General features: G+C 43.4%; 1 protein-coding gene across 1 annotated transcript in view; it reads left to right on the plus strand.

Moving 5' to 3' along the window:
* Positions 1-461: 461 nt before the first annotated feature.
* PPP1R26 (protein phosphatase 1 regulatory subunit 26) overlaps positions 462-16715 on the plus strand; it is a 64552-nt gene continuing 48298 nt past the window's right edge. The window contains exons 1-2 of the mRNA XM_073599603.1: positions 462-604; positions 5835-9273. Of these exons, the coding sequence (XP_073455704.1) occupies positions 5891-9273 (3383 nt within the window). The 5' untranslated portion in view covers positions 462-604; positions 5835-5890. The remainder of the gene's footprint in view (positions 605-5834; positions 9274-16715) is intronic.

Raw genomic sequence — 16715 nt, forward strand, 5'->3', positions numbered from 1 at the left:
TTTAGCACTGGGAAACGATTTTTTCAAGATAAATAATGCATTTTATATATATTTCAATATAGATCTGACCAAAATGAGGAGGGAAGTGGGACATTGCTCCAAATCAGGAAGAGTTGGGAAGTTGGGAGCTCTGGCTCAGCAGGTCCATAGACCTCCTGTGATCGTCATACGTCTGTCCTCATAGATTTCTTTGTGGGTCAGGGAAAGGCAGATAGATGGGGGGGGGCATTCTGTGTTATATTTATACATCAAGGATGGGCTGGTGACAAGCCGGGACTCGTCTCCATGGTAACCGGAGTAGGTAAAGGAGGCGGGGCTAAATGTACGTAAAAACTGATTGGGGGTGCGACAGTAGGGGGGGCGGTCTTTGGTGACCAGTAGTAAAGGTATAGGGGGAGGGGCTGGGGTGACGCGTTGTGAGCTGGGGGCGGGATTGAAACGGCGCGCAATTGGTTAGTGTGGAGTGGTTACGCGCAGTACGTACACGACTGGACGTGCTCGCTCCCGTGCAGCGTGTTGGTGAGGGGAAAGAACGCTGCCGGGTTCTCCGTTGTAACAGGCCGTGGAAAGGACGAAGATGGGAACCGGTCGGATGGTGAGGCAGGTGAGTGAACGGAGAAGGCTTATGTAGAAGGCCGGAGTGGAGAGGGCTGAGGAGCCGGGAGATCGGAGGGTGAGCGTCCTCTCCGGCCTGTGTGCGTGAGACAGAGCGGAGCTGTGCGGCGGCCCCGAGCCTCCTGTGTGAGACCAGCTCCACCTCCACACTGCGCGGCCAGAGCTGGCCTAGTGTACACCCCGCTCCACCGCCTCCTCCAGCCTGCAGGGGGATCTGCTGTGCACTCTCAGCTCTGTCCTCTCCGCTCTCTACACCCGACACTCTCTGTCTACACTCCTCGTACTCTCTGCTCTCTACACCCAACTCTTCACACTGCTCTGTACTAATCTGTACACTCCATACTCTGCTCTCCGTGCGGACTGTACCGCTCTGTACACCATACACTTCATATTCTACACACTGCGCCGCTTCCTACTCAGCTGTACACCCCGTACTACTTTATACACTGCATACTGACTCTACTCCTTCTTGATGCTCTGTACGCCTTAAACCCCCCATACTGTGTGCACACTGACCACTACATACTGTACACACTGCACTCCATACTGATCACTGCATACTGTACACACTGCACTCTATACTGACCAGATCACTGCATACTGTACATACTGCACTCCATACTGACCAGATCACTGCATACTGTACACACTGCACTCCATACTGACCTGATCACTGCATACTGTACACACTGCACTCTATACTGATCACTGCATACTGTGCACACTGCACTCTATACTCACCAGATCACTGCATACTGTACATACTGCACTCCATACTGATCACTGCATACTGTACATACTGCACTCCATACTGATCACTGCATACTGTACATACTGCACTCCATACTGATCACTGCATACTGTACATACTGCACTCCATACTGATCACTGCATACTGTACATACTGCACTCCATACTGATCACTGCATACTGTACATACTGCACTCCATACTGATCACTGCATACTGTACACACTGCACTCTATACTCACCAGATCACTGCATACTGTACACACTGCACTCTATACTCACCAGATCACTGCATACTGTACATACTGCACTCCATACTGACCTGATCACTGCATACTGCACTCCATACTGACCAGATCACTGCATACTGTACACACTGCACTCCATACTGACCTGATCACTGCATACTGTACACACTGCACTCCATACTGATCACTGCATACTGTACACACTGCACTCTATACTCACCAGATCACTGCATACTGTACATACTGCACTCCATACTGACCAGATCACTGCATACTGTACATACTGCACTCCATACTGAGCACTGCATACTGTACATACTGCACTCCATACTGAGCACTGCATACTGTACATACTGCACTCCATACTGAGCACTGCATACTGTACATACTGCACTCCATACTGATCACTGCATACTGTACATACTGCACTCCATACTGACCAGATCACTGCATACTGTACACACTGCACTCCATACTGACCTGATCACTGCATACTGTACACACTGCACTCTATACTGATCACTGCATACTGTGCACACTGCACGCTATACTCACCAGATCACTGCATACTGTACATACTGCACTCCATACTGATCACTGCATACTGTACATACTGCACTCCATACTGATCACTGCATACTGTACATACTGCACTCCATACTGATCACTGCATACTGTACACACTGCACTCTATACTCACCAGATCACTGCATACTGTACACACTGCACTCTATACTCACCAGATCACTGCATACTGTACACACTGCACTCTATACTCACCAGATCACTGCATACTGTACACACTGCACTCCATACTGACCTGATCACTGCATACTGCACTCCATACTGACCAGATCACTGCATACTGTACACACTGCACTCCATACTGACCTGATCACTGCATACTGTACACACTGCACTCCATACTGATCACTGCATACTGTACACACTGCACTCTATACTCACCAGATCACTGCATACTGTACATACTGCACTCCATACTGACCAGATCACTGCATACTGTACATACTGCACTCCATACTGACCAGATCACTGCATACTGTACATACTGCACTCCATACTGAGCACTGCATACTGTACATACTGCACTCCATACTGATCACTGCATACTGTACATACTGCACTCCATACTGATCACTGCATACTGTACACACTGCACTCTATACTCACCAGAACACTGCATACTGTACATACTGCACTCCATACTGAACACTGCATACTGTACATACTGCACTCCATACTGATCACTGCATACTGTACATACTGCACTCCATACTGATCACTGCATACTGTACATACTGCACTCCATACTGATCACTGCATACTGTACATACTGCACTCCATACTGATCACTGCATACTGTACATACTGCACTCCATACTGATCACTGCATACTGTACATACTGCACTCCATACTGATCACTGCATACTGTACATACTGCACTCCATACTGATCACTGCATACTGTACATACTGCACTCCATACTGATCACTGCATACTGTACATACTGCACTCCATACTGACCAGATCACTGCATACTGTACATACTGCACTCCATACTGACCAGATCACTGCATACTGTACATACTGCACTCCATACTGACCTGATCACTGTATACTGTACATACTGCACTCCATACTGACCTGATCACTGCATACTGTATATACTGCACTCCATACTGACCTGATCACTGCATACTGTATATACTGCACTCCATACTGACCAGATCACTGCATACTGTGCACACTGCACTCCATACTGTACACACTGCATACTGTACACACTGCACTCCATACTGACCAGATCACTGCATACTGTACACACTGCCACTTACTGCACACTAACACAAAGCTGCTTATTGCGTTATACACTCCATAATGTACACTTCCCACTGCTCTGTACAATGCATACTATGCTGTACACATCGCTTCTCGCTGCTCTATACACTCCATACTGTACACATTGCTTCTCGCTGTTCTGTACGCATTGCTTCTCGCTGTTCTGTACACTCCATACTGCTGTACACTCCATACTGTACACATCACTTCTCGCTATACTTTACACATCGCTTCTCGTTCTGTATCTGTACACTCCATACTGTACACATCGCTTCCCGCTGTTCTGTACACTCCATACTGTACGCTTCCCGCTGTTCTGTACACTCCATACTGTACGCTTCCCGCTGTTCTGTACACTCCATACTGTACGCTTCCCGCTGTTCTGTACACTCCATACTGTACGCTTCCCGCTGTTCTGTACACTCCATACTGTACGCTTCCCGCTGTTCTGTACACTCCATACTGTACGCTTCCCGCTGTTCTGTACACTCCATACTGTACGCTTCCAGCTGTTCTGTACACTCCATACTGTACACATTGCTTCTCGCTGCTCTGTACACTCCATACTGTACGGTTCCCGCTGTTCTGTACACTCCATACTGCTGTACACTCCACACTGTACACATTGCTTCTTGCTATACTTTACACATCGCTTCTTGCTGTTCTGTACACGCCATACTGCTGTACACTCCACACTGTACACATCGCTTCTCGCTGCTCTGTACACATCGCTTCTCGCTGCTCTGTACACATCGCTTCTCGCTGCTCTGTACACATCGCTTCTCGCTGCTCTGTATGCATTGCTTTTCCCTACACACTGTGCCGCTCGGTGCCCCACACGCTGCATACCATCCACACTGCTTCTTCCTGTTCTGTACACTATACACACTGCTTCTTGCTGCTTTGTACACTCCATACTGCACACAATGCCACTCAGTGCCTGCACACTCATTTCTTTGTGCACTTCATACCATATTGTACACACTACCACTCATTGCTCTGTACACCTTACACACTGTATACTGTGCACACTGCCACTTGAAGCTTTTTACAGCCCATACTTGACATAGTCACGCAGTGCTGTATACTGCTCTGCTCACTGCACAGTGGATGCACTGCTCTGTACAATCTATACTGGATGTACTGCCACTAAATGCTCTGTACACAGTGCACACTGTACTACATGCACTGCCACTCACTGCTCTGTATACACACACTACCACTGTACTAAACATCAGAGACCAGCATACTACAGGCTGCTGATCACCTGTGTCAGGTATCCATGTCTGCAAGTGTGGTGCAACAGAAAGCTCCTGTCAGCTCCAACACATGTAAATGAATATAGCTGTCGCCCGCTGTAGCTCTTGTGATACTTTATTTACTTGAAGGAATACGGCATGCAATCCTGCAGGCTCACACATGTTAACCCTCAGTAGGTCTTAATCATCAACACCAGAGACATGCTATTATTTTATGTACTGTACATGCTGTGCTGTACACGGGATACCCACTACCACTGCGCTGCTGCTGTATGGTGCGGTCAATACGGTGTGCTCCCAGTACTACTGACACTTGCCAAGTGGTACTTGCAGCCTCCTATGCTGTCTTTGCAGTACTGTATTGTGCACACTGTACTACGCGCTTCCGGGCATGCTGAACTTTGCCTTCTCCGACTTTTGTTGCAAAATTTGAAATACGAGTGAGGTTCTCAGCTTTTCTTCCTCTTTGCAATGTGAGACCATTTCAGCAACCTCCTATTGGTAGCCACAAGCCATTGTACTAATACTTCCCTCTTTAATGGTGGTGCTGCGAGCAGAGTACACATGCAGAAAATGATAAGATATGCTATAAAATTTACATGGGGGTGGGTGCTGTTTCCTGGGCTAGGTTCCGAGGGCACAGGTTTGAAAAGAAAGTACTGGTAAAGAAGACCTGACATGGGAATTTACCCACCCTGTACATAGCACCTGCCCTGATGCAAGAAAATTGAATGTATTTCAGTGTGCCTTGTGGTGCTTTCATGTGCATTAAAAAAAAAAAAAAAGTCCAGCTTGCTTTTTTTTGTTTGTTTGCATGTAACTGTACTGGAATGCGCTGTAAATGCAATTCTGTGTAAAAAAAAAAAAAAAAAAAAAAAAAAAGAGAGAGAGAAAAAAAAACACTCTGAAAATGCATGTAAATGCATATGCGGGGATTGTGGCGTCTATGAGCCCTTAGTGGGTTGCCCCAGTAGTCATTTTGCTGCAGAGGTGGACAAAAACACAGTCTAGTAAGAAATTTAAATGAATAATTTTGCAACAATATCTAGTGTCTCTTGTTCTGGTTACCTAACTAATTTTATTTTAATTTTTTTGATCGTAGGATGTGAAAGCTTCCTGAGCTGCTGATGATTACGGACTTCTCCCCCTTCTGCTAGAATGTTCTTAGTGAATTCCCCTCCAGTGGTAGCTTTTCCGACACAATGGATGCCGTTTGGACCCAAAACTACCCATAAAGTGCCCCTGTCTGTAGTTCACTCTGAACAGATCCACAAGACACCAAACCACCTGGGCATTCTAGACAGTCAGCAGAGTAATGAATCTTCTTGTGCAGTGAAAGTTGAATATGAGCGTATTATGCAGAAGAACAGAAAGGGGGAATTAAGTAATGACCGGGGACTAAAAGCTAGTGCCACACCGTTTAAGGGGCACACAAGGGAACAGGCTTCTTCCACAATTCCCACACAGTTCAAAGTCAAAAAAGAGGAAAGTTCTCCCGCACTGGATTCAGACAGTGATGATTCTGTTGACAGAGACATTGAAGAAGCTATTCAGGAATATCTAAAAAACAGAAGCACTGCAGATGCTTCATCTACCACTGCTGCCACAAAGAACCCAAGCCCCAGTGATAATCATTCTGACCAGCTAAAAACAGCTTCTAGTAATGCACCTGCACGCAAATCTCCTGTTAAAATGGTCACTTCAACTGCCACCTGCAATGCTTTTTCCACTCGAGACTGTTCCCGTTGCTCTTCTCCAGAAAGTGTGGGCAGTGACGATTCCTTTGAGCAAAGCATCAAGGATGAAATTGAGGAGTTTCTGATTCAGAAGAAGCTGCAAAATACTGTGAGTGACACTAGCGCTGCTAAGAAGGCTGCCCAAAGCAACATAACTGCTAAACCAAAGCAAAAGCCATTCAAGGCTGCTGAGAAGCAAGGCCCCAAGCAAGGGATCAAGGGACTTCCTGACAAGCTGTCTTCTGAAAGTCTGCAGCCTAAAAGTCCCAAGCAGAAGGGTGACCATTTTAAAACCAGTATCTATCCTAAAGCTTTGTCTAGCTCGGTTAAGCCAAGGGAACAGAAGAATGAAGCTGCTTCAAGGCAATGTGAAGAGTTATCGGACTCCAGTAGTGATGACGGTATAGAGGAAGCAATTCAACTCTACCAGTTAGAAAAGAGCAGGCTAGAAGGAAATCCTGTTGTGGCTCATAAGTGCTCTTTAGAGAAGGAGGCAAATAGCACTACTACGTATTCTGGAACTTTCTCTCACTGCCAAGAAAAAAAATCCTCTCCAGAATGGCATACAAACACAGACTACAAAAAAAGGAAACTTCCTTCCAGCAGTCATGCAGCATCTCAAGATGCTGCAATCGATCACCCCCCCACTACTAAAAGGACATTTTATTTTGGAGATGATACTAATGCAAAATGTGAGGTTGCGACATGCAGAGCTGAGACAGCAGCCGAACTAATGTGCGCTGAAGCAATACTTGACATTTCTAAAGCAATTTTGCCTTCTCAGCCAGAAACTGCTTGTGTAATTTTGCAAGAAAAACCACCTACCCAACCAAAATCCCCTTGTGTTAGTGACAGCTCAGTTGACAGCGATGACAGCATTGAGCAGGAGATACGAACATTTCTTGCCCGTAAGGCGCAAGAAGAAAGCCTTGCTATGTCTCCTGTCAAACAGTCCTCTCCAAATCCACAAAGACTTGATCAACGTAAGCTACACCCCCTTTCCAACAATAAAACCTTGTCCCAGAAGGGAAAAGTAATGGAGAGCAAAGCTGTACAGAAGGACATGGTTGGGAAGGGTGAAAAGAGAAATGCAGATGTTATCGGTATAGCAAGTACAGTGTCTCTTTCTCCAGAAATCTTGCAGACCAAAAACACAGATGTTGGCCTGAAGGAGCACTCCAAGGCATCTTACAAATCAGAAGAAGTCAAACAGATTGTTCAGGAGGCAGCGGAAAGTCTTGTGTCACCCCCTCGAATAACAGGAGGAAAAAGGAAGACATACACTAAAATGAGGAGTAACTGTAGCGTTGATACAAGCAGTTCTTTGGACAGTGATGAGGATTTGGATTCTGCTATAAAGGATCTCCTTAGATCCAAGAGAAAATGCAAAAAAAGACCAAAGGATGGAAGACCACAGTATAAGAAAAGGGTCAGGTTTGGGGAAACCACTACCAGGGCCCTAGAATCACTTGGCAGTGGAGGTGATTTAAAGGATTGCTTGCTGAAACCTGCTGTTAAAAGCTGCCTTGTAAATTCCAGCAACTCCCAAGAAAATACTTTAAAGCCGAATTTCAACGTGAACGAGGAAAAGAGGAGCACGACAAGCAATTTAGATGCATCACCAAATAAACCTGAGTGCAAACCAGCCAATGCCTCAGACAAGCCTTTGGGTTTGAGTAGTGCCTTGCCTGAAGCACAAGACAGTAGTTCTGTGGACAGTGATGATAGCATTGAGCAAGAGATAAGGAAATTTTTGGCGGAGCGTGCACGGGAGTCTGCAGAACTTTGCGCAGTGCAAAAGGCACCTCAATCTGTCACCAGCTTAAGTGTTTTCACACAGACTCCAGCCAGTCTAAGCAATCCTCCTCCTCCAATAAAACAAGAACCCAGGGTTTTGTCCATTTCAGAGACTGAGACCATCCTTCAAAAAGTCATGGAAAAGGACCGCTCATCTGCACCTGTTCCCCAGCCAACGTTAATACAGCGCGTGCAGGACTATAAAGATGTTGTACCACAGGTCAGACTGATTCAGCGACCGCCTGCAGAAGTGCCCAAGATATCTGCTCCTGTACATAGTGTCATTGTAAAGAGAGAATGTTTTCTAGGCAAAAACCGAGTGGTGAGACCAGCTGAAAAGGTCCTCCAAACCACTCCTGAAAGAGTTATTGTAAAAACTGGAATCAATGTATCACAAGGCAGTTCTCCTGTTTCTGGAAACTTTGTTGCCGGTCTTAAGTACATTTCAGGGACAGACCAGCAGCTCCTCCTAAACATGGGAAAGGCCAGCTCTACAAGAATGGCAACAGAACTCTACAGTCCTGGGGGAAATATCACTAGATTGGGAACTTGTCAGCCAGTCCAGAAAAAGACACTGATTTTGGAACAGCCTAAAATTGTCCAAGCTCCTACTTTCTCTCTCAATACCCCTGTGGTTCGTCCTGCATTGTATGTCGTGACTACGAAGGTGGTTAAGGATTCACCTACTGCACTATGTCTGCCGATAAATACAGCTGCTTATGATGCTGGACTTAATTTAATGAGTATACAGTACTGTCAAGGTCAGGTAGCTGCTCGTACCCCTGTGTGTACCACACCTTTCCCTTTTCAGCAAAATAGAGGCAGTGAGATTGTGGTGAATATTCCAGGCACGCCAGGAGAGGCATTGCCTCTCGGTACCAAAGCGAGTCAGTCAGTGACAGAAATAGCCAGCAGATCTTATCTTAAAGAAAAATTGGCAGAGGATGCAGGGGCAGACTCTGATGTCAGTTTGAACAGCAGTGGAAGCTCAGCTAAGAAAGAGAACATGTAAGTACTTTAGTCAATTAGAGCTGTATAGGACCACTGTAAATAGTTTGAGCGTTGAAGCAAGTCCTGCCACTGCATTAGTGGTATAAATTAGGGTACAAGATTGGCCAAACTGTTGCCCTCTTGTGGGGGAATTGCATGACTTGGTATGCCCAGCAAGCTAGCCTTGTCATTCCTCCAACATTCAAAAGGTCACAGCTTGTCATCCTCTGGCATAGAAAAACAGCCCCCCTTTTTTTTTTTTTTAAATCAGGCTTGTCTAACCTAGTCCCTAAGTCAGTCGCATAAAATGCACCATTACTCATTGCTCATTTTTAAAGCAATATGTGATATTAATGTTTTGTTTCCTTTTAGTTTTGCGTTAGGCTGTTCAGCGCACATTAATGTCACATGCATCATGTAATAGCTGTGCTCTGTTTTTTAACTTGCATGTTAATGAAGGAACATTTTTGCATATTTTTACTTTTTTTTTTTTTTTTCTATTTCATAAAATGGTAGAATAATTAAACATTTCAAAGGAGAGAACTTGTGCCACTTAAAGTGGACTTGTTTAAACCACTGACGTTGAGCAATGGTACCAATTAATTTGCAGATATGTGGTATTGTCTGCAGGCCAATGTCCAAAGTGAATCTGGGGTGGGCCAGTTGGTTATAGGCTAAAAGATGGCTGCCTTTCTGGTGTGTCAGCAGCACATTGCAGATTGATTGATTTTAAAAGCTTTATATTGGTCTCTTTGCTTTTCCTCTCTGATACTTCTTGTACCTGCATGTAGTCTTCCCGAACATTGCAAGACTTTGTTGTTTCTGGTCTGCTGACTCCACTCTACCATGGCGGGGCTCAAGTGTGGCTAGTGGAGAATTTTTGCAAGTGTGCAATTTTTTCCAATACCCATTCATACTATTGCTGGGCAGCATGGATTCAGCAGCTTTGCTACTACGAGAGTTAAATAGTTCTCATATTGGCAGGTAAGCTGTTGACATCAGAAAGGGGGCCATTTTTAATTATTTTTAGCAAATTAATAAACTAGCGCTATAAAAAAAAAAAAAAATTGTGTAATATTTTAAAATTGTACTTTGTACTTTTATCATATAAATTCAGCTTTGTAATAGGGTATGAAAATTCCTTTTATATTCAGTTGCCAAGCCTGACCTGCCCCCCTAATTGGCTAAAATCCTCAATCTAGTAAAATATTTTCAATTTACTTTAAATTGTATTCTGTAAGTGAATCTTTTCATACAGCAGATGCAGACATAATGCTTGGGCTTTCACGGTCTTTCCTGAGAACATGTCTGGATCTCTGGCAAACGGTAAGCCCCGGTCATTGGGATTATCACTTTTATCCTGCCGCATGTTTGCCTTTGCTAGTTGTATGTGAAGTAAATCATTTCAGGTTGCTCAGTTTCACGGTGAGTTGTTCCATGGCAGTTTCTTGAAAGCTTCTGACAGTGAACATTCCATAACTAAAAAATGTTTGTAAATTTTAAGTAACGTGTAAATAGAGCAGTTTGGTATTTTTTAATTCTGTGCGTGGGTTTTTTTTTTTTTTTTTGCCTCTTTGCAACTTGAAGGTTTTATTTTGCACTCATTTTAATCATTTTTGGTTTTAGAGGGTTACATTAAAGGTTCCCAATTCTGTCAGATTTATTTTTTTTATGTTTATATTTGCAGCACTTCTGAAGCCCAAAGTACAAATATGAACTGGGAAAAGTGGCTGTTGCTGCTGGCCTTTAGATAACTTTAAAGGCTGGTTCGTTCACATTGTAATGCACATCAAGGCAGCATATCCAGTTTTAAATTGTCTCTCAGGGCAAGAAAAATCCCACCTGCCCCATTTATGGCAGCACATGGGGCATTCACATATGAGCTCTGTAAGCAACCGGGTTGCAGTTATGCATAAACGGCACATACAGCGCATTTCCATGAGTTTTGCGAATGTGCATTAAAACAAGTTGTAACACATGTTATCACATGCACTATAATGTGAATGAGCCCTTCACTTTTCTGAATTTCTGAGCTACACGGCCCCTTTTCATCCCAAAAGTGTGTGGCAAAATCTATTGAGGTTTTTTAAACCACATACTTTGCCAGCACAGGAAAAGGATTCATTTAAAGGGGTTGTAAACCTTCATGGTTTTTCACCTCAATGCATTCTATGCATTGAGGTGAAAAACCTCTTGCAGTGCAGCAGCCCCCCAGTGCCCCCTCTTTTTCTCGTGCCGGGGGATGAGCACACCAGCTCCAGCCGGTGTCTCGTGTCCTGATTGGCTAGATTTGATAGCAGCACAGCCATTGGCTCCCGCTGCTGTCAATCAAATCCAATGACCGGGGGGGGGGGGGGGGTGAGTCATACATTCGGCGGCTATGGACGCCGAGTGCTGGACTCGGGAGCACGCCTGCAAGGTAACCCCCTCGGGGAAAGCGCTTCCCCCAGGGGGGTTATCTGATGAGGAGAGGAGCCGGTTCGGGGCCACTGTGCAAAATGAGCTGCACAGTGGAGGTAAGTATGATGGTTTTTTTTAATTAAAAAAAAAACAAAAACGAACCCTTACAATGACTTTGAGGCTGAGAGGGGGCTGATGACATAATTCATGTGGTTATTAACAGGATCTCTGCTGTGTGTAAGAATCTTTCTCTTACAATATAATTTTAACAAGTGTTTACCTATATATTTGTTTAAAAGCCCTTTAAATCGCCTTACATTTTAAGGTTCGCTGCTCCTGTAGATTGATTTATAAGTTAAACCCAAAATCAGATATTGAAGTAGTAATAGACTGGACTATCTTTATGGATTCTAGAACTTTTAATGTTAAGTTACCTTTAGCGGGCAATGCTGTTTTCCAGAAATATTTTTCAAGTATTCTTTTGTTGCTGACTCAAGTCATTGTATCACACATTTTTTTTTTTTTTTGCTTATTATTTAATTGTCTACACTTCATTCTATATATTATTAGACAATCTGAGTAAATGGGCCACACGTCTTTTATAATCTGTACAATTTCCTCCTAGATTTATCAGAAATGGTGTAGTTGAAGGCCTACTTGATTGCATATCTATTGAATGAATTATTTAAAGTGGAACTTTACCCATAATTTAATAAAAATAATGCTCTTTAGCAAGGAACATACATTCCACAGTAATTATGCTACCAAAATTAGTTTGTGCTGTAAATTGCCTCCAGCATTGTTCCTGTTTATTATTGCTGGAAGCTACCATTTTGCTGAAGCCCAGAGCCCCCAATTCGGCACAGTACCTTTCTAAAATGGAGAGCAATTGAGCATGTGCAAAGCATGGTGTATTACTGGATTTTAAACAGTATAGACGCTTACCTGCAAAAGGGCCAGCCTGAAAAGATCTAGCAGGACTTTTTGAGTTCCACTTTAAGTAGGCAGTCACACCACATTGCGATAGGTAAATCTAAATGAGAATATACAGACACTGCACAATCTGATTTTAATTGGTGTGGTTGGCTAAGTGCATGGTTCCTTGATATTGTTAATAGCAAGTCATAACCCATGCCTTGTTTGTCATCTTTGTCATCCGCCACTTCGGAAAGGGTCCAATCTATGCAATATAGCAGTAAGGTATCGTGTGCTACATTGGACCTCTATAGAATGAATACATGTAAAATATTACACCACTACAGGATAAGCTTTTTCAAGTCTATTGCTTTTACTTGAGGGAGTTTTATTGCCCTAAATGGTCGCCATAGACCACATGAATTATTTTCTATTTCAATGGCTGATATGACAATCGGGCCACACAGGGCTTCTCTGGGGTTAAGTAAAGCATGCTTACAATCGTTGAAGGTGCTTGTTATCCCCCTCCAGGAGAGCTGTTTACGTTATAATACACAGGAATTCTCCAACTGTGTAGGACAGACACTCAATGCAATGTGTTTTACCATGTACTGCCTCCACCGCTCCACTAATGCCGGCCATACACGGTTCAAATTTCGAAAGCATTTTCTTTCGAAAATCGTATCAAAGAATTTTCATACGAATTTCACACCATTAGTGGGCTGCAGGAACGGCCAATTTTCGTGAGGCAATCAAATTTGAGGAATCGGACATGTTGGAAATTTTTAGAAAAACAAACGATTTTCTAATCGATGGGAGAATCATGTGAGAAATGTAATAAGAAAATAATTTACGGAGAGAAAAGAAGATTCCCAGCCACGAAAATTCTGTTCTGTAGCAACATGAGGTGAAATTGAAGGCTTGGTCCTTCAAAATTCGACCAGGTATGGCCTGCTTAAGTCAAGAGTGTCAGTTAAGCAATCTTCAGCAAGTTGAGAGTAGATGTCTCCTGCCCATAGTGTCAGGGAGATCTCTACCTGTTAATAGCCAACCTTAATAAGAGCTAAGATTAACCTCTACCAGCATATTTCTTGCATAGCCTTTGTGTGTACAAATACGTGGTTTTGTCCCATTATTTTGTTTAAATTATGTTTTTTTTTTTTTTAAGGCTAGGTCTGTCCAGCAATAATATTTCAACTTATATATTCAGTTTAATGGACTGAAAAACGTGATGTCTGACTTTTCATCTCATGTGTATTTTCTGTAATGTAAAATCAATAGCAATTTCCACCTTTGTAGCCTACCTGGGATAACACCTACTTTATATCTGTGTTCCTATTCATGTAGCATAACTTTAAAAAATATTTTTTTTTAATTACTCATTTCTGAGAACTCCCAAACTGAAAAAAATTCCACTTCGTTCTCCCCTTCCATGCAATGTTAAGGTGACTTTGGGGAAGTGTGTTTACCATAATAAAGCTTGTCTGTACTGTGCTTACAGATCATCATGATCAGTTGTCAAATAGCTATGTGCACTATCTGTCTGCCCTAAAGGGTAAAATTTATATCAGGGTTTGGGTTGTGCATTGCAGTGTTAGAGTGGTTTGGAAAAGGCTCTTGACCTTCATGTATTCTATGCACCTCTGTGCAGAAGCCCCCCTAATACTTACCCGATCCACATCTCAATCTGGTGCTGTGCACCAGAGCCTTTACACCCCCCCCCCCCCCGGGGACTCTGCCAGGCCAATATTGCCTGCTGCTGTCAACAGCCAATGAAGGGGTGGGGCTGAATCGTGGCCGTGGCTGCCCCATTGCAAGCTGCTTGCTGTGGGGGCAGGAGGGAGGGCCCAAGCGTGCCACCGGGGGAACTGGGAAGTGGAGGATGGGGGCTGCTCTGTGCAAAACCACTGCACAGAGCAAGTACATATAACATCACCTGGTGTTTTATTTATTTTTTTTATATAGCCCTTAATATAATTTTGGTGTGCATTCATTCCAGTTTCTCCCTGAAGTGTCCCCTAAATAGCACATTACAAGTTATTCTGAACAATATAAGCTGCCTGTATTTATTCATGATCCAAAGAAAAGAATAAATATTTGTTTTTAATTCTTCTTGAGTATGCTGTGAATGAGAACACATGAACATGGAGTGGGGTTTTTTTTTTTTGCAGGTTTGGCTGCAAATGTGGAGGTGCTTTGAGACCCCCTTGATTACAGTTGAGTATTTCTGGTAAGCGGAGCTGGGAATCTAAAGTGGTTGTAAACCTCCACCGTGAAGTATGAACAAAACATATACCTCTGTAATGTGTACTTGTTTCAGGCCAGAGCAATAAGTGTCAGTTCTGTTTGCTGCTTCATTCCGCTTCTATCTGCTGAGTCACGTCTGACTAGTGTCCCTGATTCCAAAAGGAAAAAAAAATATGACGGGAGGGATATCTAGCAGATTGTCAGCCTCCGCTCTGTTCCTTTTGTGTTTGTGTCTGGCTGGCTGTGTTCCTTTTCTCCAATCAACTCTCAGAGCGTTATAGATTCTGGACTTTGAACAACAGATGAAGAGAAGACTGCAGATAAACAAGTACAACCTATGTAGAAGGATTTGTTGCATCTATGTATCACCTGAGGCCAGTCATTTCACTGGGTTTATGGAAGGGTTTACAACCAATTTGAAACAGCTTGAGACCCCTTGAAATTTAGTTTTTTGTCTGAACTTATTCTTAAAGCCCAGCTCCAGGAAGCTTGCCCGCACTGCAAAGATTAACTGCTCGTTTTAGGTCTAGGGGGCATGGCAAAGTAGATGTACTTACCCGAATGTCTTCTCCCTCATTCTCCAGAGGTGTAGGATCCTGATGACCTCAAGCCCAATGCAAGGGTATTTGGTATCATTGTATGCAATGACACCAAAGGGCACTCCACCACCAGAGCATGATTGAGTGCTGTCTGCTGGAGAGTGTGGAGGGATTAGGTAAGTGTACTCTCCCTTAGACATAAACTGTTAAACCTTGCAGTGCAGGTACAGCCCCACTTTAAGTTTTTTATTTTTTATTTCCTCTGGAGTTGGGCTTAAAATAAACATTGCAGTTTGTGCATGATGGTACCTCCTAGACATTACATTGACCCCATTTTTTGTAAATTTAAGATAGTACTATAAATTGGTCCAAAAACCGACTAGTTTGTTCTAAACCATTTAAGCAGTTTGCTGATTGTATTTGCTGCTTCAATGTCATACTTTAGTAATGATTGATATTGGTGCAATGATATCAGTGTTAGTTGACTTGCTGTAGCCAAAGTGTAGGCAGGTAGCGGGGCTTCTGTAGAGAGCTGCCAGTATCTATTAGGTAAAGAGGGGAAAAAAAAAAAAATCTTTCAGCAATCATGCTGTCCCTTCACTGACTTCCTGATGTCATGAGGGATCACATGTGGCTGAAAATCTGCCAGTTCACCAACTTTTGTGTTAATCCTCAGTTCCTTCAGCTTTTGATGAACTGGAAGCCCCAGCACACCTTAGCGTTGACTAAGGACTTTATCTTGAAGGCTAGTGACCAAGTCTGCCATCTTTTGTGTCCCGTAAACTTTGCCCTCCAAACACAGAGATCCGAGAAGTCAAATGCCTTGCCTGTTCCAATTTCTCCGTAACTCTTTCCTGTTTTGCAATGGAAATTGGAAAATGAAGCCCTTTCATCAGAAGGATTGTAACTTATTGTGTACATATGTACTGACTATGCTGTGCATCGCCAGTTCCCAGAACTTTTTTTTTTTTCAGATGTTTGTTAACGAACAGATAAAATTACAATTGTGTGCAGCCTGTACACCTAATAAACCTTTCAGATTTGTGTCTGTCTCTTAAATTTTCTTCCTAAAGTGTGTCTAAACCCAAGAACAAAAATGTAATATGTTGCAGCTTACCTGTGTTTAGGTGTGGTGACTGCGTTAACTTTCTTCTCCAGCCCCAACTTTGATTTTTCCTGCCAATAACACACCTTTTAGGGTAACAACACTCACAAAGCTGTATCTAGGGATGAGCAATGTTGTCACCCTATGACAGGAAGTGTTCAGATTACATAAGACCTTTCCCTTCTCTCCTTGGCCGTAATTTAGGACAGAGGTATTTATCTTTCACAGAGAGCTGAGATCAATGTTACCTGATG

This window comes from Aquarana catesbeiana, linkage group LG09 (genome assembly GCF_042186555.1).
Source record: "Aquarana catesbeiana isolate 2022-GZ linkage group LG09, ASM4218655v1, whole genome shotgun sequence".
Lineage (NCBI taxonomy): Eukaryota > Metazoa > Chordata > Amphibia > Anura > Ranidae > Aquarana > Aquarana catesbeiana.